Here is a 26,628-nt window from a genome sequence, read left to right on the forward strand (position 1 = left end):
CCAGAGAGAACTGTGTGAGCCGCCTAATTCAGCACCTTGTATTGGAGGAGTTTATGAAAGGTGTTGCTCATTTTAGCTTTGCCCTAGTCTAGCCTAGTATCTTCAACACAACTAGTTCAAACGAACAGCAGCAGTGGAGATACAGTTGAACATACTTTGAAAGGTTTGAGTACATCAAATTATAGCCTAAATTCCTTTCTAGCCTTTAACTTCTTGGTCCTGAGTGTGCTAAGGCACAAATGCTTTACCTTAACTGCAGTTTTAGGATGTGTTAATTAGATCATGCTAGGTAATTTCATATCATATCACATATTTAAACTGTAATCTATACAGGCCTCTGATTTCCTTACACTCTTAAAATGTGGTTAGCAGCGCGCACACACACACAAAAGTAATATCATCACCCTGGAAACAAGGCGGTGCATTGTTCCAGTATTTCTTGCATCTTTACAATAAGACATTTTCATAATCCTTTTTTGTTTTTTATTAAACCACAGAGTTCAGGCCTGAAATGACATGGGCAAATACAGGGAAATAGTACCTACAATGTATTCTAAATAAAAGGGAGTTGTGCTCATCTTAATATCAAGTTTTCTTCATTCTTTCAATTTGAAAAGTCACTTCCACTAAAACTCAACAAGTTTAGGAAAACAGAAAGCAGAACACTAAGTTGTGATTTTCTGTAATATTTGTCTTGCCCACACACAGATGGTGTATACAATGTCTTAACATAACAACATATATTTTCTTTACAATACTCACACATACCTCAAGGTAACAACATGAACTATTTCAGAAGGAAAGAAAGAATAGGAACCATGACAAAATACCAGTATCTTTTGGACTTTTCTAAGTAGCAGACAGTTAATCAACTAACATATTAGTGATGTGATTAAACAGAAGTATTCATCTGTCGAATAGGAGCAACCCAGGTCATGGTATAGGAGAAGAAAGGTATTGCCATACAAAGTGGAACATTTTCTTTTTATTTTGTTTTTATACTGCTGACCACTATTTCTTGTTCAAAACAAACACACAGACGAACAAATCCCAATTGGTCCTAAACTCAGGATTTTTTCATACAGCATTCTTACTTGCACTTCACAGAATTACAGAATCACACAGGTTGGAAGGGACTTCAAAAGATCACCTGGTTCAACCCTTCATGGGAAACGCAGACTAGATTTATCTCATTCTAGTTCTTATTTCCCACCCAAAAACACTCCAAATTCCAAACACAGGTTAATCTGAATCACTTTTCTGTCGTACTGAGACCTTGTGGATTAGGTCATCACACCACAGTCTGTTTAAAAAAAAAAAAAAAAAAAAAGTTCCTCAATATATCTTAAATACGAATAAAGGCCTATTAAGATCCTAAATTCCACTGCTGAAGCTTCACAGCACACCCTTCTTTTTGAGCTACAATTTCAGTTTCTACAAAGTGTATGACTGATTATAAATCCAACCTAGTTTTCTTTCACATCCACCGAGAACTTTTATCCATTATGGCCAACACAGCTGAGAAAGAAGATGACCATATACTTCCCTCCATCATGCTTACTCTCATTGACTGTTCTCCTAAATGATAACTAAGCCTCTGGAATTTCATCTTGCAAATGGCTTCTAAAACCACGATTCTGAAGAATGCCTTACAGTGACTACTGCCACAATTTATATTAAAAATGAACTATTTTTGAATGACCAAGATTCATATTTGCCTCACCAGAATATTGGCATAATTGTTCCCCATAACCTACATTCCTCCTTGTCCGTCTCTTTGTGTAATCTCCATTTACTTCCCAAACGCATGGCTTAGATTCTAAATTTTTCAGGACATGTCTCAATGGATTTCTGATATGCTTCTGGAAAAAAAAAAAATTAAAATGAAGTATTTTCTGTTGAGGATCCTGAGTATTATCAGAAGGACAAAGCACTTCATTATCAGATAAATAAACAGCCATCCTAATACATATGTACAGCAGCAATCTCCAGCTCACCCATACTGTCAGACATTCACTGTTCAACTATGTTGACACTCAGCTACAGTGACAAGACCATAGAAAAGAGAGGCAGATATCAGCAAACTAAGCCAAAAAAAAAAAAAAAAAACAAACAAACAAAAACCCCCTCAGACACATAAAAGTGCTTAATTTCTTACAAGTTGCTATGAAAAAAATCCTTTTCACCTTATCCCAACAATTAAAATATACAAGTCTTCAGATACATGCATTAAACCTCCATATATCCGTATTTTTACCAGTGGAGCTGCCAGGTTGCCTATAGTTTTACTGCTTACGCAATACCTCATGTCTGTGTCTTGGGAAAGGTAAACAGCTCAATATCCAAGCCAAACTAGGACTTCCAATGAAAGTATTACCAGCATCAGGACAGGTGTACTAAGAATATTCTCTATACATATCTAGCAAGATTGAGGTCCAAGTGAAAGACTGCAGAAATTTTCATTCACGTATTTCACCAGAAAAAACATTTGATCGCATAGAGGCTGCTAGTGACCATCTGACAACAGAGGTCCTGCCAGCCTCTTCTATAAAGGGTTTTAGGATTCATAAAGGACGTGAAGATGGAACATGAAGATGGAACTTCCTACAAGATGGAAGTTATCCATCTTCCTCATCATGTGAGCCTTCAAGCCTCACCAAGTCAATGTTCCTGTAAGAAGCATTCTAACTCTTCCAGGGGAGGAGACTGAAGCCACACAGGTAAACCATGTCAAGCTGCACTAAAGCAGCACTACATACACTCGTATTGCCTAAATCCAATACATTTAAGATATTTCCTAGAACTATATACCATTTTCTAGTTTCCAAGGAAAAAATAGTTTTAACAACCACACTTAAATGCCAGTCTAGTTACATCCTTAGACAGGACTTTAGGAGGCTCCGAGATATTCATATGAAAACAAAGTAATTGCCCCGAGGTAGAAATATTAATGTTTACAAGGGTGGCTTCTGGTCATTCTGAAGTGACTGCTGTGAATAATTTAAAGTTTTATGGATCTCATGAAAAGCAGACCTGATGTTCTCAGTGAGAAGTGCTCAGTGTCTAAGGACATAAAAGGTCAGAATGGTCTAGGGGAAAAAAAAAAAAAAAAAACTGAAGAGAAAGGCTATCACAGTGGTTTTAGAAATTCAGTCTTAAAAACATAGGTTTTAAATTGCAATGATGATCAGAGAATTGATGTGGTTATTAGAATTACCATCTCACTTGTCTTCATTACCATCTCACTTGTCTTCATTATTGCAAACCACCCACTTTGAAAACTGCTTTTTGGATGCACCTGAAAGTCAAACGTTATTATAAATAGGAAATCTATAATTCAAGTACATTTTTTTGGAGGTAGAAGAATCACTGGATAGCCAACCTACATACCTCATTAGGCACAACACAGTTGCAGTACACTGGAGTTTGTTCATCATCATACCGACTGATGCTCCTGCAAAACCTTGTGGTATTCACCAAACCACATGGGGTATCTAAAAAATTCTGAAGAATCTAAGTGGTTTCTTGGTCCAGGAAATTCTGGAATTGCTGAACTATCCATAAAACTGCATTTTACAAAGGCATATTACTTCTAAGAGTAAATACAAGAGTACCGTTAAAACAATTTTTATTCTTACCTGTTGTAACTATAAATCACAGAATCACAGAATGGTTTAGGTTGGAAAGGGCCTTGAAGATCATTGAGTTCCAACCCCCCTGCCACATGCAGGGACACCTCCCACTAGACCAGGTTGCCCAAGGCCACGTCCAGCTTGGCCTTGAACACCTCCACGGATGGGGCCTCAACAACCTCTCTGGGCAACCTGTTCCAGTGCCTTACCACCCTCACAGTGAAAAACTTCTTCCTAATGTTTAATGTGAACCTGCCCTCTTCTAGTTTAAAACCATTCTCCCTCATCCAGCCCTCGGATCATCCTCGTGGCCCTCCTCTGGACACGCTCCAGCAGGTCCATGTCCTTATGCTGGGGACTCCAGAGCTGGATGCAGTACTCCAGGTGGAGTGTCAGGAGAGTGGAGGAGAGGGGCAGAATCACCTCCTTTGACCTGAATGAATGATGCATTCCTGTCCACCAAACAAGTTCTATTCAGCTTTTGCCTGTAGTAAGCCATCATAATATACCAGTAGTTTCTAAAAGCCAGCAACAAAATCCTGAGCAGTTCTACTGTAGCAAATAGAAGTCTGTCTTAAAATAAAAAAAAAAGAGGAAGAAAAAAAGACAAGAAAAAAAGAAAAAGACAAAAAAGAAAAAGACAAAAAAGAAAGGAAAAAAAATAAAGAAAATTCTTCTCTAAAAACCCAGTTTTTCCTCATTTCACTGTATCTAAAATTTCAAGAAATCTTGTAAGCTTTACATACTAGGGAAGCCCTCAAGAAACAACACTTCCGTGTGTCACCTGACTTTTATACTCTTTCTTCTGACAAGCTATTTATCAGTCTTTCAGACTCTGCACAGAACAGAGTTTATCACTAGTAATTATTTTAGACATGGCCAAACAATGATGGAAATGACATGAAGAGATTTGCATTTATCTCTCCAGTCACTACAGTTATCAAAGGATTAAGATAACAAATGTGACATGAATCCCCTTTGCTTACCTCTGAGCCTTCCCTTTTTGAATTTACTGAAGCAAACATAGTCCATTTGCCAGACCTCCACACACCTGCTTTATTCAGCTGTGATATCTATAACCTAATATCAATGCAAAAAGCCAACAACTAATCTTCTTAAGGTTGAAATTAAAATAGGGCAAAAAATAAAAATTTTAATTGGCTAATCGTCAGCATTGCCATTTACAACTAGTTTTGAGAAAACAACTATATCAATTCTAACTTGCTTTCAAGAGTCCTATAGCATCAATAAACATCTTTTATGTTATTTCTGAAGATTCACAATATCAACACAGTCAAATCTGATCATCTAATTACTCCTTCAATTTTTCTACCATACATTCAAGTATTTGCAACTGGAGACAAAACAGAACACAGACAGTAATGCAAAATAGTTTAAACGTTACTTTAAGTAACCAACTAATTAGTTTATAAATTAGGTAGAAAATAAAGCAAAGCAAAGCAAAGCAAGGAATTTGCATTATTAATTATATTTTTTATGTGAACATCTGCAGATCATGCATTCAAAAGATCCAAATTCATTATTTTTCAATAATGAATTAATACTTGCAAATTGTCTGTAGTTCATCTAGATAACACCTTGAAGATGTCTTTTTGTACTTTATTTTTTATATTATGTTGGTTAGTAGGATACTCAAAGAGAAAAACAAGTACAATTATTAGTTTACACTAGTAACAGGGAGACTCACTGTGCACTGTCTTAGGGAAGTAAGAGACTAATAAACCTGGCAAATAAGCAAGTATGCTGCTTCACAATGCTTTTACACAACATTATTGTTAATTAGTTTGAAAACGCTTAATCATACATGAGCTTGAAAGGCAAGCATAACCACAGGCTAGGCAAACATACAAATGTGTGCCCACATACAAAGCACTGAAGAAACAATTTGGAAAGGAAGATTCTCTCAACATCAACTATCTTTCCAATCTATGCGTCCAGGCAGGAATCATCAGAACTGCAGAAAGAACTGAGGGGAAGATTCACGGATTTGCTTGCTGCTATGATTTTATCATGAAGAACAATAAAAGCTATCAATCATCCAATCGCAGATTAACTCAGAGGAGATACAACAACCAGAAACGAGAGACCCCAGAAAGCGCATAGACCTCAGGACACAAACTGCTACAGATTTCTGTCTAGTTTGTCAACATGCCATATAATTCCAGCTACAGTGCTAAGGTGTGACTAGCTCAGCATTTTTAAGCTGCTGCTCAGATACCATGGAACTAACATAGCACCACTATGTTACCAGTATCTGCAGTAATTATTTCTAAGAAAAAGAGACTTTTACTTCGCAAGTCAACAATAGTCCAATCTTCCTGACTGAATTTAAGTAAACTAATTGTTAACCAAATTTCAAAATTTGATGTCTCAGGCTTAGAAAGGTTTCTGTCTCTCACAAGTACTTGCTAAGACCTCTGAAATCAACCAGTTCAGTATCTTCAGTTTTCTAGTCCAGCATTAAGGTACAGGCATTTGCCAAGCAACTGCCTCTACAGCCCTGCCTTCTGCCCAGCTTCTCTGCCCTTCAACATTTCCATGCTCCTTCACATGCACATATGCAGGAATAAATCGCATGTTTAGCACTGCATGCTTACAAAGAAATGCATGTATATCACCAGTCAGTCTTGGCTAAAAATAATCTTAAACTCTCTTTCTAACAGCTAATAATACCAACAAAGAGGGGGAAAAAAGAAATCAAGTAACAGCAATCGGCCTTAACACAGCATTCAAGGTCTCAGTACCGCAAGTCTTTCATTCTGGATTGTTTTCAATGTATGCAGTACTACCAGATAGTAATTTCCTTGCCAGAAAATTATTAAGAGGTCATCCAAGTCTGAGACTGTGTTTCAATGCTGCACAGCTGACACTAGCTAACAGGGAGAAGCCACAGAGCAAGTTACATGAATGCAAAACGAAATAAAAGGATTATGCTGCACTTTAGTAATCATCCCAGGAGCTTCAGAAAGTAGTGCTGGCAGCCTCCGAAGTAGTTAGAGCAAAAGAAGCACCTACATCATTTTAGGACTACATAAGCACAGATTTTTCTCAGGGGAAAAGAAAAAATCCAAATAAAATTGGATTGTTGTCCTTGTAAGAAATACTACTATGTATAACATACCTTCACAAATAAAAAAATCTAAATTATGGCCTGATTTTTGTTTAATAAATGTATATAAGCATTAATTTAATTAACACGCATTTTCTTCACAGTCATTTTATGAATAGCTCTGGAAGGTAAAACAAGATTACTGAATCTTAATTAAAAATAAAAATCCAAATGAACTGCAGCAGCAAAATCAATACAAATTACATTATTTAAATTAAGTAAAATTTAATTAAAGGCATTCACATTAAATTTATTCTCTTTGGATTCAAAGCTTTTCCAATTCAAACTGTTTTGTAACAATTTTATAAGCAGCACAGCAGTCAATAAAATTTCACATTATTCTAAATTAGCCATTATGTTCTAGACACATCATTTTTATGAAACAAAATACTGATTCTGTGGCATGTTGGCGTTTAGCAACAAAGCCAGAGGAAGAAAAATCCTCCTCACTCTCCAGGCTGATTCTGTACAAATGCACTACACTATCACTGCCCACTTGATTATGTTACACAAAGCAACTGAATGGTTCTACTGAAGTTACATCCCCCATCTTGCATGACACACACTTGGTGAGTACACAGCAGAAGAGCTCTCTCACAGAAAACTTGAATCTGCCTACAAAAACAGACGTAGCATTTCTCATAAAAGTTGCAGAGCCAAAAAGATGCAGGAGACCCACAGACAGTCATTATTAGCACTAAAATCCTGTCTGAAATTAAATTTAAAAACTGCGTGCTTTTTAGAGATGCTGAATTACACTAGCAGTCAATAGGACCTGAATGTGCTCAGCACCTTCCAAAAGTCAGAAATAAAAATATTTGGTTAGCTGTAGAAGCTTGTCAAAATACATTTATGCCAAAGTAACTTTTCAAAGGGGGGGGGGGGGGGGGGGGGGGGAAATCACTTTTGCATTATAAAGTTAGCATTTAATCTGGGAGAGAAGATTTTCTGGCATTTATTTCCATATTCTACCCCACACAAAGACATTAAATTCAAGAGCATAACATTTTTTGGAAGTTTTTTTCATCTAAAAGACCCTCTGAATGAATTCTAATTGTACCCCAGCTAAATCAAAGACCTCAATAATTTTGAATATCAGATTCAAGAATTGCAACGTTCATAACACTGAGGGGAGTCTGACAGACTAGATCTGCAAGATCAAGCAACTAATCAACAAGTCTGTCAACTCCACAAAAGGAAAGAGGAGAAAGCCTTTCTGAATTACTGCAGGGATGTTTCAGCCACAGCCACACGAGGACCACAGAAGATTTTACTCTTTTCCAGGCAGAAGACCTTGTAATACAGAAGAAAAACTAAAGATTTACAAAAAGACTGACACAGTCTGAAGAACGTACAGAGTGTCATTCTAAGATGGTAAGCAAAGAAAATACACATCTTCTAACCCTCCATTAAAATAAACAGAAAATGCTCCCTAGGTTCTAACATGCACCGATAGTTGAAAAAAAAAATTATGTCTGAAATGTATGCTTCAGTATGTTTCTGATATGTTTCTAAGCTTAAGAAACAAACATTGAGATTACTTTATTTTAAATATCTATATATATGCATGTGCCACAATGCCAATGGGCTAACAGGTTAGAAGTCTGCATATCTGTTTCCCTCATGCAGCACATGGGACAGTGCTATATTCCAGAGGCCAAAGATCTATAGTACATAGTGGTAAAGATTAGAAAACTTTTCATAGATTCTTCCTTTCAGTGATTTGGCCATAGAAACTGATAAATATTATTAATGAGCTTCCATTTTTATATGCTTACAGACCCTGTTTTTCTTGGAATCCAAATAAAGTATGTGAGGGAAAGGGCAGAAAAATGCTAACATTGCAATTATTATAAGTAAAGATGCTTTACTGAAATCCTGTAAGTTGCAGATATGCATCACCTCTTTATTCAGATTTACTGATCAATGCTGACTCTTTCTGATGACTTTGTAAGCAGGGAGGGGAAAAAAAAAATCCAAATACGCAATCATTTCGTAAAAGGACACCACTGCTCTATACTGTCTTTTAGAAGATACCCTAAACTGTTTCTTTTACAAGATGTTCAGTATTTAGAGATCATGCACAGAAAATCTATGGAACTGTCCTGTTTTCAAAACACTATCACCACTCAAAGGAGTTATATATGAGGCATTGCTGATGACTGACTATTCTACCTATATTCACATGAGACACTTTTACACCAACATAAGGCATTTCCTTTTTTAAAAAAAAGATGATAGAGAACTGCTTGATAGCAATTATGAATAAACCAATTACTTTGAATTCTTCTTTCTTTTCTGTATAGTTTTCTTTTCATTTTGAATGCTCTTGAAGCAATTTATATTTAAATAGTGACAGGTAAACCACATAATTTTTAACAGCTGTTGGAAAGAGCATTATGGGAAGAAAAGCCGTGTAAGCACACCTGTGCTCAGAGTCCCTAACCCCTAGCTGCAAATATCAAACCTGCAGGATGGTATATGATTCAATCAGAAAACTAACTGGCACGTCCAGAATCCGCCATTACCTGCTTTGCCCAAACCAAGAAAACAAAAAGTATATTTTCCAATAAAATAACTCTAATTTTGCACCAATTAAACAACTTCACTTTTAACACCCTACTTCTTTTTGTTCAGAGTATTAAACATTTGAGACCACTTCTTGCAGGAGATTAAATTCATTATGCAGGCAGGTACTTCCTTGATATTAACCTGTTTCGTGCAGGTAAAAAATATTTATCCCCTAGAGCCAACAGTAATCAAATAGCAAGAGGATTGGAATGGCAAGTACAGAAATTTTATTTGTGGTTCCCTCAGTCCCTTAAAGCTCTCATTTTTCTCCAGACCACACTTTCAGTGCCTCAGCAACCTATGTCCATTTTTTCTTCACAGTTTCTTCTCTCTCCATTTCACAGGTCCTCATGCATCTTTTCCACAAAACTGTGTCTGTTTTGAGTAGAGCAACATCTGAAAATGAGCTGAAGATACTTGCTATTTTATAGATTTAGTCATACCAAGTAGCTTAATACTGTCTTATTGTTATTAGCAACTCCTCTATCTTAAAAAAATCTGAAATTTAGCCAAAACTACAATTTAACTGAGTTAGAATAAAAATCTAAAATAAAATCCTGTTTAATTTTTTCAGGAAATTACTTGAATGTGCCATCTTTTAGCTAAACTGGTGTTGCACCGAGGTTAACTCAGACTGTAAATGCCTCTATCACATCAAGCAAAACCAAAAATGCTCTTCCTCTTACTCCCTGCAAACTCTAGTGCATGATGGTTTTAATCTTTTTCTTATTATCTCTTCACAGCTATATTCTATGCAGGGTGTGCCATTTCAACACTTACATTTTTTACTGTTTGTTATTGTTTATTGTCATCCTGATGTCGCAACTGCAAAAAATGTAACCAATCATTTACTTTTAGAATCACCCAAGATTTTTTCCAAAGTCTGATATTTGTCATAATGCTGTTACTCTATTTAACAGTTTCTTTCATGGAAAAAGCATTTTAATAATTCCACCACCTCCAAGCAACTCGCTTTGTAATCACAGATACAATAGGTAGTTCTATGATGTGCAGACTCAAAGTCAGGCATCTGCGTTTGTTTCACTGACTTTCTTGTGGATATTCTAGTAATGGTTAGACTTTGCCTCGCCGAAGTATACAACAGTGTCTTTTCTCTACCCAGCATGAAACTTGTATAAAATCTAATAACCCTGAGAGCCACCCCTTATTCTTTTGTCCACTTAGACTGACTGAAAACTCTCTTCCTCTTATACCCAGCAAGCTCTAGCACATTATTTCTTTATCCTTTTCTTATCACTCCTCTGCAACTATACTCGCACATTAGAGGGAATTGAAGATGAAGTGAGAACAGATATAAGACTTGCTTAATTAAACGGGCTAAGGCAGCACTCTGCAGTTTCTAAATACATGGAATTTCTTCAGCAAAACTGTACTTTTTCAGAAAAAAAAATGTACTAGACTTATTTTTAAACTTCAAACGCACTTGCCAAAGAATTAGCTCACAGTCTATTTCAAAGACGTTCAATAGACATTCTAAATGCCACCTATCTCGATTTTACCTAAAATCTTGTCCAGTCTTAGGTTCTAAGACAGATTCTTATACCCTGATTAACAAATTAATGACTGATACACTAGGCCAAGTATATCAACACTCTCATTATCTACATAAAAAAGGGAGGACATGGAGAAGGGTTTTGTTGGGTTTCTTGATGGTATCTTTCCCTTTTTGAGTAAATTTTTACTGTCTCTCTCTTGGTTCATTGGAAACAGAAATTAAAAAAAAGGCATGAAAAAGAAACAAAACAAAATTGCCATACCTTAACTAAAGTGCACAGAAGCACACTGTATCTAAAACATAATTACATCTTTTTGTTTGGTGTTAATATTGTTACTGAGTTAAGAGCTGATTATATACAACCTCAGAGAAAGATGACACCTCCAAGGTGATTGATTCTACCTTCTCTCCCAACAACTTGAAAAGTGGCTAATGCTTCAGGCAGAAAGACAAAACTTAAAAACTGAATACAAAAGCACTAGCACTGAGGTCTTAATTCAATTTTTTTGCTATAAAAGGTTTCAGAAAATTATTTCAAGATATACTTTGATAACCTCCTGTTTGTAAAGACTAGCAATATGTTTTATCTGAAATTAAACCAGTACAAGCTCCACAGTTCATTTAAGATCCTTTCCAAGAATGTCAAACCTTAAGATTTTTTAACTTGTAGCATACAAACAAGTCCTATTCACTCAAGTGGCAGGCACAGTGGGGACACAAATCCTGCAGATCAGACATCTTCCGGGATTCAGCTACTGTTTCAGATTATCTGCTAGGCTACATAAGCTCATTTGTACTAAAAGTAACACTTACACTTTATTTGCCCTGGTGTACCTCAGGATATGGCTATATCATTTATTCTTCTTCACTCATACAAGCCTTCTCTACTGCTCAGACTAAGTCAAGGATTTCAAATTGTGTATTTATACCTGCACTAGAGGTGAATCCTGTAGAAGGCCCCAGTAGAAGTTGTATTGGTTAACTGGGGGCAAATCTTCACACAAAGCTTTACCTCTAAATACAGAAGACAGGAAGAAGAAAAAAAAGGAACACACACACACACACACCCCAAAAAAAGAGAAACATTTGTTCCAGATAATGTCAGAGACCAACAGAAACTGCATGGAAGAACACCAGCAGAATGGTTGCTAGTATCCTGAGACCATACTTCCTTCTGGTGGCATAAATTTACTACAAAATCCATGAAACAAGCGTATCTCACTCTTCCAGCACTACTACAACTGGAGGACATTGCCTATCAGCACTACCTAGCATTAGAATTACTTGCTACAACTGTGAAGGTATGAACACTCTGATGGTTCAAACTCAAAATGGTTGGAAAAAAAAAAAAAAAAAGTAGTAGTAGTATTTAGTTGGGGGAGCACTTGGTTTAGAAGAAATGTTGAGGTGCAGTGGTTTTAAGGGAGCTGAACCCTAACACTTAAGTCATCTTTTTGCCTGTTGGCATAGGTTGCCTTCCAGTGTCAAAATACAAAATTATTCTACCAAGGCTACAGAATTGCCTTCCTCTTACAGTAGAAGAACGCAGTTAATTTTTAGGATGAATTTTACTTATGCAAATGGTATAAATAAGAGAATACAGTGACAGAGGGCTCACTTCAATTGCCTGGGAATGCAGTGACACCTGAATCACTTTCTGGTATCTGTGACATCTGCCTGAGCTCTAAATTACACTGGATACATGGAGATTGGTACTCTTCTGGCTAGACAGAGCAAGGCAAAATACCTAACCTCTCTCAAATGGTATCAGACACCTGTGTTTCAACAGCTGATTCAAGTCCAGACACACTATTTTGTTAGCTGACAGTCTATTTTGTGAACCTCAAATTTATGAAAATAATTTTTTAGTTCAAATTCTTCTTTCTTGAAAAAAAATGGAATTAAAGTAATCTCTCTTTACAGGCTATGACATTAATATATGGACAAACTTACCTAGTGACAACAATTTTTCCTCAATAAATCAAGAACAATTATAACCTGCATTCTGATGAAAAGTAAGGAAAGAAACTGTATTGATTTACTCACAATTTCACATAAATGATATTCTGAAAAAACAAGTTTATTGTAAATTATTGACTTTTTCTATGAAAAAATTCATCTCATTGTTTCATGAAATCTGCTATAAAACAAAAACTCCCAAACATCCAACAAGTATGCCAACTTGGTACATTTATTACTTTGATAAATAGGACTTATACAATATCACTTACAAAAAAAAAAAAAAAAAAGAAGGAAAATTAGATTCCACCATTTCTACTCACTCACAGTTGCCAGAATGTACTCCAACATTTAAAATCTTATTTTAAGGAATTATCCTCTCCTTACTTCCTATTCAAAACCGCAGTTAAAAAAAAAAAAAAAAATGTTGGTTTGATTTTTATTCAGGAAAGCAGCACAGCTTGCATGAGACCCCTGTGCCAGAAACATGCATGCGTAACACATACTGTAGCATCACACTAAAAAAAGTTAGGCTAGGTACAGACGGAAAAGATTCATGAGAATCCACACTGAGCTTCAAAACCACAGAATACACTACTCATAGATAACAACAGTACTTGCACATAGCATAGCACAGACCGAAAACACAAAAACACAATCATATGAAGTTTCAGATTATGAACTTACTACCAGTTGCTCTACCAAAACAGGAAGGTACAAAAAACAATAGAACATAATTCTCTGTTACATTTACTGATGAAAATATTGCTATTATTACTATTCCTTTCTGCTGCTAAACCTGTTACGATTCTAAATTGAAGATGTCACAGTACCAGAAATATAGAAGTGCGCCAAGTTACTGCCCACTGGGAGACTGACAGTCTTCCCATTACAGCAATAGATTTTAAAGTGGAAAATTTGAATAGTTGCTCTTCTCAGGAAATGCTGAGCTTGTGAAGTAAGAACCAAACAGGGGCAGTAGATAATGGCAGTAATATGGGCAAAAATAGATCAGCTGAAGGGAAAAGAAATAAACATAAAGAAAAAAATAAAAAAGAGAACATTCCATGACAACTATAAAGCTGAGAGGACAGCATGGCACTACAATTATGAAGTGAAATATCAAACTGCAGAATGCATAGTATTTGCTCTGAAGTAGTGTACTAACATCAGGACCTGAAATGGAAAGCATGTGTCCTTCCTGAATCCTTGTAAGGTTTCATTAGCAGCCAAGTCAACGTTCTAAGGTGGCTAATTATGAATTCCAGCAAGTAAAAGCATGAATTTGTACATCTTGAATGGTGCTCTTATCACTGCAGACTGGTATCAAATGTATCAACATGCAATGTTTAAAAAAAAGTTTCCTTGACAGCAGTACCTAATTCAAACTAATAAACTAAGCTGATAAAAGAATCACTCATGAGCTCATACACACAGCTATTTCTGAGATTCAGTACTAAACACTGCTGTAGGAATAGCAAGATACTTATTAAGCCTAGGCCTTTAAATCATTCACCCACATTTAAAAAAAATAAAAATAATGGGACAACTGAGTAGAATTTTTATTTTTGCTTTTAAACAGACAAGTAATATTTTACTGTACAAAAGCAACCTAAACACAATTCTCATTGAAAAAATTATTACCTCAATAAATTATGAGAGGTGGAAAAGTGCTTTTGTGTGGTAAGTGCAATTTCTTCTCCAATAAAGTTATTTAAGTCATATATATTGTCTCTCAATATATATTTCATAACAAATATATTGTTTGGATAGCACAAGCTGGACACAGCTGTCCTCAAGACAATGAGTCTCTTTTACCCAAACAAAACAGGATACTAAATAACTTTTCTTCCCTTTGAAACAGTCATAACTGCTCGAGGCTGCTGCAGCACAAAAACAAAATATCTTCACAAAGGTCTCTAAACAGTCAAGCTGAAAATCTAAGCCAAAGTTTCATTTAACAGCCTGTCAGTTTTTTGATGTGAAGCTAATGAATGCAGTGGCAAACAAATCCATCAAACCTAACATCAAAACAACTGCACTTCATCCCACCAAAGGGAAAAATACAACCTGCAGGCCAGCACTTTGATCTAACCTATCCACAGAAAACACGTTTTTAAGCAGCTACCACTGAAGAATATGCATGAGTAATTACTGACTTAACTTTATGAAAAACAGTAATAATACTTAAGTAGCCCTAGTTTCAAGTAGAAAATGTTGGTAGACTTCTCTCCTCAGGTTCCATATATCAGCAAAACAACGAAAAGCTTTCCAGCACTAACATCTGAAAACAAATCACGTCTTAAAAGGAGCTGCAATACAAAGGGATCATTATAATGACTAGTAAAATCACCTAGTGTGACTCTATCCCTGATAGAAGGCAGTAAAATTTACATATATTTATACTGAGTGAAAGTCACCAAGTGGTGCCACAGAACAGACACAGTGAACAATGACAGCAGTATTTGGAAATGCCAGTGCTTTCTCTGAAAGCTTTCGAAAGTATGGGTATCGATTTGGGCAAGGGGTGACATTGAGTTCTGAGAGACCCTGACATGAGGACTTGGAAAAGCAACAGACAGGGGAATGTGGAGATTTAAACTGTAACAGGAGGAAAATGGAAGGAGAGAAACTAAAATAATCACCACCGCATAAAGAAGAATTAGAGAGCCTCAACAATCCTGCTTACATCACTGATCTGGATATTTCCTACACAGGACCTACATCTCAACCCAATTTTCTGTTTTGTGAACTACCTTCTCCAATCAAGCTTAGGTGGGGCTATGCAGTCCAGAAGCATACAAGCTAATTGCCAATGGGTCACCTGCTTTACCAACAGTAACAAAATATACTGGAGTAAAGAAACTCAAAATGCACTTTATGAAGCCACACATTTTCAGCCTATTCAAACAAATATAGTTCCATTAAGAAAGTGACAAAATTCACAGAAGCCTGAAGAAATACCCTATCTACCCATATTTTGTACCATTTAATTTTTTTCAAAAATAAACAGCATTCAACAAATTGAAGTTATACGATGATGATGATGATGATTAGGAATATCTAAAGCTTAAAGTGCCTCTCGCCTTCACAGAATGCAACAAACAACCAAAGCACTACCTACCTTTGATTCCCTAAGTCCTGCCATTAACGTAGATCAGCACTTCAACAACACCTCTCTGCACCACCCCCATTTGCCAAGCATCTTCAGGACAGCATTACTGGTTTGCTCCTTTCACCAGTATCTCCCATTTCTCTTCCTGTGTGTTCTTGCCAGTGGAAAAAAGACAGCAAAAACTACACTCATTCTCCCCTGGAGTTGGGGGACTTCTGGTATAGCTGTTATTCTGCCATTTCTGCCTCTGCGTAATTCTGTCCAACTTAATTCTGTCCACAAGTGAGAGAACAGCTGAAAACAACAGCCAAGCTGTAGCAAAGAGCACACTGGAGGTGTGACCCAGTATTACTTTCCACGTGTCGCCCCCTGAGTGGAAGTCTTACATAAACTCCAGAAAACAAGCTGGTTGCTTCCAGGCTTCAACTACTACAGGTAGGTAGGGTACACAGCGAAACCAAGATCACAAGTTTAGCATTTTTAAAGACAGAAAATAACTTTTGGAATTTGCATCCATAGTCTCTGCTTTACCAAAGTTTCCAATACTGAGGGTCTAAGTGATCTCCAATTTAACATTTGCAATCAATTTCACAGAATCTTTAACATCACCTCATTTCATGCAGGAAAGCAGCATCATCGCACAGCCTAAATACTTACTACCACTTTAATGGAAATCTTTTCCCCATTTCCCCCCCCCCCCAAATTAATTAAGAATGAATATTGACTGTACTTCAGGATTTTTTCTTTTTCTAATACAGAAATCCAGCTGGTAAGCAATTAGAAACTATTCTGTAAAAATAAGTGTTCCTGTCGGAAGGCAAATAATCAGTCATCAGTATACAATATTCTCTAAGGAGAATACAGCAACAAACTGACCTAGATATTGCTGCATTTTGCTGATGCAGGCAATTTCTGCAGTACAATACAGGGAAACCAGGGAATCCAAAATACTTTTTTCAGTTAAATTTCTTGTACATACCACATACAGAAAGAGAACAGGTATGTTAAACACAACATCAGTACTCTGAAGAATGACAAATGGGAATGCAAGGTTGCGTGGTGTTTTTTTCATTCCAGATGAAATTACCAGAGCTGCAAATAAAAATTACTAAAATACCAGTATTCTTTGGGCAGACAGACTTCTTACCTTTTTAATTAATACTTTCAGGAAGTTTCCTGAGGTTGTGATAAAACTAATCATAGCTATCCTCATGATTTTCTACAGAAACAACATAATCAAGAAACAGAGTACCCAATTTGCAGTAACTCCATAACTTCCGTGTGCTTTCAAATTGTAATATAATTACAACTGAAGAACAGATAACCAGTTATAATACTTTCTCTGTTTGACTCGTTTACCCTATTTGTACAGCATAAACAACTATAAGTATTATGAAGAATTATTTTGCCACCTTTCCAGTAGTTCTTCTCTTCTTACACATTGCCATTAAAAAATATAAAAAATCCTCCTATTAGCACTTCCTAGGATGTTCTTTTTCATTAAAAAAAAAAAAGAAGAAAAATAAACTTTAATTCTCATTGTTGTGGTAATAAGTAATAAAAAATAAGCAAGTAATATTAAGCATTCTGACCATTTGCCAAAGAAACCAGAGTTCTCATTTGACAATGGTATCTAAGATTTCCCTATAGAGGGAGACTAGTCATTATCACTTCAGCTGCCACTTTGAAACTTCCAGACATTTAAATTCAACTGCAGACACCACAGAACTACTTTAATTTCTTATACTATATATGCACAATACTGCTCCTATGTGCAATAACCACAGCACAGAATTCAGTGTCCTAAGATGAAAGTTTTATCCATATGCTAGAGAATTTTGACTAAATAAAACTGTATTTAGAGTGTATATGCCAACATTTCCTAGCCAAAAATTCAGAATTTCAGAAGCACTTTTGAAGTGGTGTAAAGGAATAAAATTTCATTAACTTTAAAAAATTATCCCCTAACTCCACTGAATTCTAAACGTGACATTAAGTTTACAGTATGATACAATAACTGAGAGGCACACTGGAGGCATAAAACATTTATTAGTTTGTACTGGCACAGCTGCACACCAAAGGTAGACATTTTTTTTAAAAAAGAAGAAATATGAAGCCTGTACACTGAAAGGGATGTAGCTGCAGGTATCACTACCTCAGCTTTGCTTTACCTTTTTTTTTTAATCTGAAGATAGTTTCCCATTCTTGAAGTTCAGCTGAATCAAGTCTAGAGCTGCAGCACATTCTTACCTTTTAATATCCAGAGCAGTTCTACCTGCCACAATTAACTCATACATGTCCATGCCCATATTCCTCTCAACGTTGTTTCACTGTACCATCTATACAAATTCCAAATTATCAAATACATAGATTTTTTTTTAATTAACTTTACAGTCAACATCTCATCTGTTGGCTATTAAAAATATCACTTTCCCATTAAAGGTAAACACCAGCCTGAATACACGCATATTGATGTTTTCAATACTTTCACTACTGTTAAAGTATGCATACAGAACACATGGAAAAAAATACTTAGAAACTTTTTCCCTTCGAAGCCTATCCAATCTCATTAACTATAATAATCAATAGTGCCTAGAATCATAAATTTCCACTACTTGAGAACTTTCTCATGACGGTCTTCCAATCCCAAGTGTTTAATAAGAGTAGACTATCATTACTTAACTTTTAAACCTGCACAACTGATTTTGCCCTTCATTCCACAACATCTTATTAGCTAATATATTAAGCAAATCACTATTGAAAAGGGGTTTTTCAATAACAAACAAGTCAATGCAGATAATGCCTCTGACTTGAAACATTTTGGGAAGAATACTAACCAAAGCTTATATAAACCATGACTTTGAGAAAAATCACAGAATACTGAAAAACAGCAACAAAATTTTGCTGAACAAATTGCACTGTCTTGATTTTGTGTATTTACTCATATGCTGTACATGAAAATAAGCAAAAAACCTATGCCTCATATGAAAATTTCAGTCTAAAATATCTTAAGTAAAACAGACCTCATTTTAAAACCTGAAAATATCTACTCTGAGTTCACAGTTCCTTTATTATTTTGTAATACAAGATATCTCATGACATGAAAGATTAGAAAAGTTGAACTTGTTTCTTCAAACTTTTTTTGATGTTTATTACTTGCAATTCTTTCCAGGTATCAAAATTCCTAGTGCAAATAAAGTGCTTTCACAAACAGTAGAGCTTAGAAGTCAGTTGTCTTCACATACACTAACCTCAGTATATGTGGCTTGAACTTAAAAATATCCATAAATAGAAATGGTTTTGAAGAACAATATATAGATCAAGCTGCAAACAAAACTCACTACTTAGAGGAATACACATTTCTGGAAGTATAATACCGACTAGAAAAAGAACAACTATAAATAAAACTTCAGCTTCCATAGATTCTCACAAAGAAATAACCACAGGAAAGATTTCCATACGCATCAATTTTCTGCAGTATGACTTACCAACTTTGCTGCTTTTCCATAATCAATCCATCGGACGGTGGCAAAGTTTGTTGACTCTGCACAGTTAAAACCATGGTTAAATCCTGCATGGTATCCATAAGGGAAAGTAATGATAAATTCTCCTGCCTCTTGTGTAACCTGTAGCATAAATACAAAAGAAAAACTCTAAGTGAACCACACTACAAAACCAGTTCTGCTCCTGAAGCAGTGAAAACAATATGGGCCTTTGCAACAACCTAGAAAGAAAGAATTTTTTTTCTCCTTGCACACAGTTGCGTTTTAATGCAAACAGAAATAGTATACTTGAGACAATGCTGTTTACTATAAAATACGTAGCTACATGTATTACTTTACAAATTCAGAAAGTACTTTCCAAAAAGCTAATCTTGGAGCACAGGTTCACTGTTAATAAAACCTGGAAGTATATAGACCTAGAAAAGACAGTGCAAAGAATCTATCAATCTTCCTAACTGAGAGGAAGAAGAGACAGGCTGGACCAAACACTCACAATCATCCCTTAATACTAGTACAAATTAATTGTTGAAGAAATTATTCTGTCCAACGCCCTGAAGGTGTTTGTCTAGAATGGCACTAGGACGTTTCTTGGAAAGACTGGAAAGAGATCTTATTCTCACTGTTCTCTCCCATACTTACCCATTTCAAAAACTATGGTTTGAAGACACATGACTGAGGGCCTGATTTGCCTTTTAAGTTACTTACTACTGATGATTAAGCATAAAGTAGGAGAAACTAAGTTAATGAGCCTTAGCAGTTAAAGTAAACAATGTTGTTCATCCCAAAGGAACACACTGGATACTGCCTGAGAGGATCTAAATGTATCTTTAAATAATTTTGGATAGGAATGGAGGGAGAAGAATTAACGACAATTACCCTGCACCAATTCTTCAGCCTTACAGCTACTAACACCAAGGGGACTCTTGCACGGGAAATGCATTGCAGAATGTCTCAATGTAAAGCCATAAAAACATCAATTTAAACATTACATTAAAACAAATTTTAATCTGCCCCGTCCTTCCCCTCTTTCCCTTTAAGCACAATTTAAAAGAGCAGAAGAACTCTGGTACAATTGACAACCAGAATTCCAAATACCTAAAGGACAAGGGGCCTGGAAGGAGATTCTCGAAGAGGAAAGGCTTGACTTACAGTTAAGCTCTGACATTGATTTAGAGAATAAGCAAGGGTAGCTCCAAAGGACTGCTCTGTTCTCTACAGGTACAATGAAAAGCAACTGAAAGGAAAGTGTGCTGAGGCCACTCACTCAACAAGAGATTATAGAAAGCAGAAAAAAAAAAGAAAAACCAACAACAACTAAAACAACACTGCCATAGTAATTATCTTTTGCATAGCCAAAAAGAAACCAAGTTCCTAGTAGTTATCAAAAATAGATACCAAATATAAAAGAATTCTAGAGTGAATTACTAAAAAAGTAGGGTGAGGTAAACAAATCACTGGTCAGGATATTCTCTTTCAAGAGAGAAGTGTCATCTTCCTATACCTGGATGGACTGCTGCTCTACTCTGGACACAAAGAAAAGGAGAGACAGCACTTCTTGTCAGTCACTAATATTCTCTCCACTCAGAGACAGCTTTAATCTCAGCTTTAACTCAGACCACCAAAAGACTGTATCAAGGACAGGCTAGTCAGAGACTAGAAACGGCACACTGTCTTCTGTACTATCTGATAAGAGTGAATCAATAAACTAGAAGATTCAGAAGTAAAGAGTTAAAAGAGATTCCCCATTGTCTGTTTGATAAGCCTTTTCACAAGAAACACACATCAGATGGCAGGCTCACTAAAAAGCCAACAGATCCATTTAAATGAATCAAGTAATCTCAGCAATGACTGATGACTGTTCAACAAGATGCATTTGCTGATTACAGGAAAATAAGGAGAGTTCACAGAGATTAAATAGGCTGTTTTTATTGTGTAACAATGCTTTGCATAAGCAATACAGTATGAAAAACTGGAAGGACAAATATGACTCTTTAGGGAAATACATTTATGATTTGAAATTGCAAAAAGGGAGAGTTAAATTTTAAACAATCACCAAAATTAAAAGTCATAACTCCAAATATTTTTCTTATTAACATGTCATGTCTTAAGTCTCAGCTTTTTGCTGGCATAGCTGTCTTACATTCAGTTTCTGCTTTTCGAAACCCCCCTTTCTCCTCCCTCAAAATTTTCATCTTACAGTTTTATGAATTCTTTGCTTGCCTTTTTTTTTTTTGCTCAATGCAGCAATAAATACACAGGGATAGCACTTCAAGCCGTATGTTTCTGATTGTATTATGGGATGAAGGAAAGAGAGGAAAACAAGAAAAATATACTTAGCTCACAAAGCTAAAGAGTAAAATTGGATCTTACGTTTTGCATTTGCACTTTGCAAGGTTAATTTTTTGTGGGTTCATATTTAGTGTATACATGCAATCGCACATACAGGTGCATATATTATAACTGCTACTGTAGCACTCCAACAATCGCTGTGGGAATGTTTAAGAAAGATTATTCTCAATGCTAACAATTGCAAAATTTATCTCAATACACCCTCCCACTGCTGACAGTTTAGCAGGTGTTCTATTGCAACAAGCAGCAGTTCAGCTGCCACCTGGTAGGCGTAGGCTGACTTATCAGCATGCAGCACATTTCCACTTCTATCACTTTGAGACATGAGAGATCACAGCCTGGTTCTCTCTATTCACTTTCTCACTGAATCCCATTAATTACAATTACACTTGGGTACAGTCTGCTTCCTCCCAAGACTAGGTGACAGAACCAAATTTAAATATTTAACTATTGCTAACACTTTTTTTTTTTTTTAATTAGAATACAGGAATAATCAAGGCACTGAAATAAGAACATCAACTCCCTTACCCACCTCAAATGTACGGTATTAAAAACAAATATGCTGGCATTCTGCAATATGCTACTTTAAACACCAACCACTGAAAATTATACCGTTCACAGAGTAATATTCTGTAAATCCAAAACTATAAATCTAGTTATAAAACCTTCCGGTTTGGAAGGTTTCAGCTGACACCTCATGATAAAGCACAAGGCTATGAAAGGAATCAGTATTTACCTATATATTACAAAAACTGAACTCGGCAACTATATTTCCATATGATAATATATCATTCAGAAAACAAACTATTTCTTATATGAATATAATTTATTCAAAAAAATCTTGCTTTCCACAGCAGGCAGTATCATTCTAAACGCCTGCATTTCTTCAATTTTATACATAGGTTTATTTAAGCATGAAAAGTGAAGTAGTATTCCAAAAGGCATACAAAAAATCAGTGGCTTCATCCCACCTAAACGTCTACCTCACTCAGTTTCTTTGTCTTAACAGTAATGCTGTATTTCTCACAAGGCTGTTCTTATCAAGAAAACTTCTAAAATTTGCTTCCACTCAATTTTACTAAAAGCGTATCATATAACTGGCAGTAAGAGTTAGTGCTCTTTTACAAGCAGTAGTGCTATTGATAATTATTGTAGACACTGATTATTGAAGTGTAGACATTGATGATTGGTGTGTAGATGCTTGCATGATTTTCATTTTGCTGCAAGATACTATTTTCAGAAGGGACTGAGAACATGAACTGTTGATAAATTTCTGTTGTAAAATCTCTTTAAAGACACACTCTCCAATTATATGTCCTTTTTCAATAATGGTTTCCCATCAGATGGCAGTACTTCGGCTACAAAGTACAATGTGTCATAATATCATCCTATAAATTCTGAAATTATAAATCTTTGTATTCATTCACTTAAAATATTTTGTATGTTGTAATATTTTTCAATATGTTTGTGCTGGTTTAGCTGGTATAGAATTAAATTTCTTCATAGCAGCTTTATGGGGCTATGTTTTGGATTCGTGTTGCAAACAGTGTTGATAACACAGACATGTTTTAGTTCTTGCTGAGCAGTACTTAGACAGCGTCAAGACCTTTTCTGCTTCTCACGCTGCCCTGCCAGTGAGTAGGTTGGAAGGGGACAAGAAGCTGGGAGGGGACACGGCCAGGACAGCTGACCCCACCTGGCCAAAGGGATAACCCATACTGTATGATGTTGTGCTCAGCATATAAAACTGAGGGAAGAAGGAAGCAAGGAGGGGGACATGCGGAGTGATGGCGTTCGTCTTCCCAAGTAACTGTTAAATGCGATGGAGCCCTGCTTTCCTGGGGATGGCTGAACACCTGTCTGCCAATGGGAAGCAGTGAATGAATTCCTTGTTTTGCTTTGCTTGTGTGCACGGCTTTTGCTTTACCTATTAAACTGTCTTTATCTCAACCCACACGCTTTCTCGTTCTTACACTTCCAATTCTCTCTGACATCACACGGGGGGAGTGAGCGAGCAGCTGTGTGGGGTTCAGCTGCCTGCCAGGGTTAAACCACAATACGATACATTAAAACATTCATTTAAATATTATTTCTACGGGCTATGCTTCATATTGTTACAAAAATACCAACTAAAACAGAAAGCACGGCATCATCCTGTATTTTAGGCTGGGGAATGCAATAAGCTAAGTTTGTACACACAAGTCCGCATTATATCCATAAATAAACACCATATACTCTAAAACAGAAACCACAATAAAAAACAAGGAGTGTGGCAAGGACAATTTACAGGACTATATTGCAGCGGCAATACAGTGAGAGAAGTATAAATTGCCTGGTTCTTCTGAACACCTTAAAACAGTCTGCACAGTGGGAAACCAAGGTTCATAACCCACTAATGATCAAAAGGCTTTCAAAAAACTCACGAGAACATAAACAGATGTTCAGGAAGGGGACCTTCTGAATAAAGCTCTGCTCTTCTGAGTAGGCCTACAAAGCTCTTGAATTTAGAAATTTATAATTTGCAAAGCATTCAGGATATAGAACACACACTTAAAGAAAAAGCGATGTAGTAGAAATGTCTTTACTAGCTGGCATCTATAGGAAGTTCAAAGTGGAAAACAAAAAGCTAGAAAATCTTGTAGGAAAGGAGAAGCAACTGAATACGTCAGATGTTTTTGAAAGCAGCTATGCATCAAATTCATCCACAAAGCTAGTTATTCTTCCCACTTTCTGTTTATATAATGTTCTTATAAAGTGTCCAGTCTGCCACTACCGAGCAGCACAAAATACTCATTCACTCTTTTCTTAATATGTTACAGCTTTTAAAATACATTTTAAATTAAAAAACAGTTCTTTTGGTTTTATTCCACCTGATACTTTTTAGATCATAATATTGATAAAGTTACATTTAATTGCATCAGAAAACACAATATATAGATAATAGAGATATGAAACATTCACTTTAAAATATTAGGTATACAACATATTAATACAACTAGTTAATAAGTGTTTCAGTCAACAGAAAATCACATGCAAGCTTGCATGGAAATAAAATAGAAATTAAAAATATTGGTAATGTCATAAAAAAAATCACAGAAACTTTTAGGATAAAGATTATGACAGCTACAAGATTTTTCTGCTAGAAAACTCAAAGCTAAACCATGTAAAAGTCCTAATACTACAAGCATTTGTTTTCATCTTTTCATGGAGTCAGTGCCTAAAAAAAAATAAAAATAATAATTTTGCCTCAACTTTACTATATACAACCATTATAGTAAACACAATCTAATTCAATGCATGAATGCACAGTTTAAAAATAAACACTAATGTACCTTGTCAAAAGGAATTCCATACTTTTTCAATATTGATGGAGAAATCAGAGTCATCTTGTGGCGAAGAAAAGCATCACATCCTTGAGAACTGCTTGGGAAGAACCCTAATAAGGCAAGGTAAGCAAAATTGGGTATCTTTTAATTAAAACAAGTAGGAAATTTTTGTAATATTTTACAATACATAATACTGTTTAAATATGTTTTAGAATTTTCTATCATGTCTTTCCTAGATTCTGAGAGATTTGTATAGAAATCAAATGCACCTCCTAAGTTTTTCAACTGATTTTCAGGAGGCAGGGTTGCAGGTGTTTGAGGTTGGTTTGTTTGTTCATTATGAAGTGAAATATTTTTAAGTAAATTTTGACCTGTAAACTAAGACATACTTTTCTTACCCTTTCCAGAAATATTTTATTGTCTGGTGATTATTTTTTTTACATTAGCATTTATTCTGCAATCCCTCCACACATGAGAATCACTTGGAATATGTAAGTTTAAAAGATTTCAGTAAGGACTAGGTTTACCTGGCACTTCCAGACCAGTAAGTAAACACCACTTTCTGTCTAGAAAAGGCTAGAAAGTATGGCTGCTTTCACAGAGATATCTGGTACAACTGAAAATAGGTAGGGTTTTTTTGCTTCTTTATATTTTGTCTTGATTCCTGTGAACAAAGATTGCTTTCCATGTTTCAACTTTCACGATTACATGTGTAACGCTCCACAAACCCTGCTTAGTCCATTAAATAATTATATAATCCAGTTGAGAACACGGAAATAAATGAATGAAAGGAAAAGCAAAAAATTAAATATGAGGTTTCAGTGTTACTAAATGCTGGTATCTGATCCTCTAACCAGGACGTGAATGCCTCAGCTACAGTTCAAATGAGCTACCCAATCTTTCCTTCTCAAAAATTAAAACTTCAGGTTCTTTTCCCTTCAATCTAATTATACTACAGTAAGAAACCACTATGTTACAAGGACAATGGGAGAAGATGAGAAGCAGAAAGAGAAGTTTCCAGAACATAGTTAGTTTAGTCCTTCTTGACATCCTTTCAGACTCCACTCTAGAAAGCAGGTTAACACTCTCAAAAACTGAAAACACAATTCCTACAAACAACAAAACAAATAAAAAGAAAGGCATAGTACTTAACGGAAGGAAGAAGCTCCTGAAAACATCAGATTGAAAATTGGAAGGAATATAGGGAGAGCCTTCTAACCACCTACTACTTTCTCTGAATAGTAGCTCTCAGTCCCGCTTCCTTAAGTACAGACGTATGACTTGCTCCGAGATGAACATGTGTCTTTTCTTGGAGCCAAGAGGAATACTTTTGACTGTGTTACAGTGCAACACATGCAACAGAAGTCTCACAAAGTTACAGCACAATCAGCAGAACTAGGTTGACAAAGGGCAACAATTTACTCGCTAATCAGCAAAGATGAGAAAGTCTTTATCTTTATTATTGTGAAAAACATTATTATTATTTATCTTTAGTCTTTTCAGTGTTTGTGTCAGACCATTAGCAAG

General features: G+C 35.8%; 1 protein-coding gene across 1 annotated transcript in view; it reads right to left on the bottom strand.

The window, feature by feature from the left end:
- Window positions 1-26,628, bottom strand: part of KDM4C (lysine demethylase 4C) — a 308,331-nt gene that overhangs the window by 211,377 nt on the left and 70,326 nt on the right. Inside the window, exons 7-8 of the mRNA XM_082496977.1 lie at window positions 25,108-25,211; window positions 19,412-19,549 (exon numbers count right to left, since the gene is read on the bottom strand). Of these exons, the coding sequence (XP_082353103.1) occupies window positions 19,412-19,549; window positions 25,108-25,211 (242 nt within the window). The remainder of the gene's footprint in view (window positions 1-19,411; window positions 19,550-25,107; window positions 25,212-26,628) is intronic.

This window comes from Vanellus vanellus (assembly GCF_965231255.1).
Source record: "Vanellus vanellus genome assembly, chromosome: Z".
Taxonomy (NCBI): Eukaryota; Metazoa; Chordata; class Aves; order Charadriiformes; family Charadriidae; genus Vanellus; species Vanellus vanellus.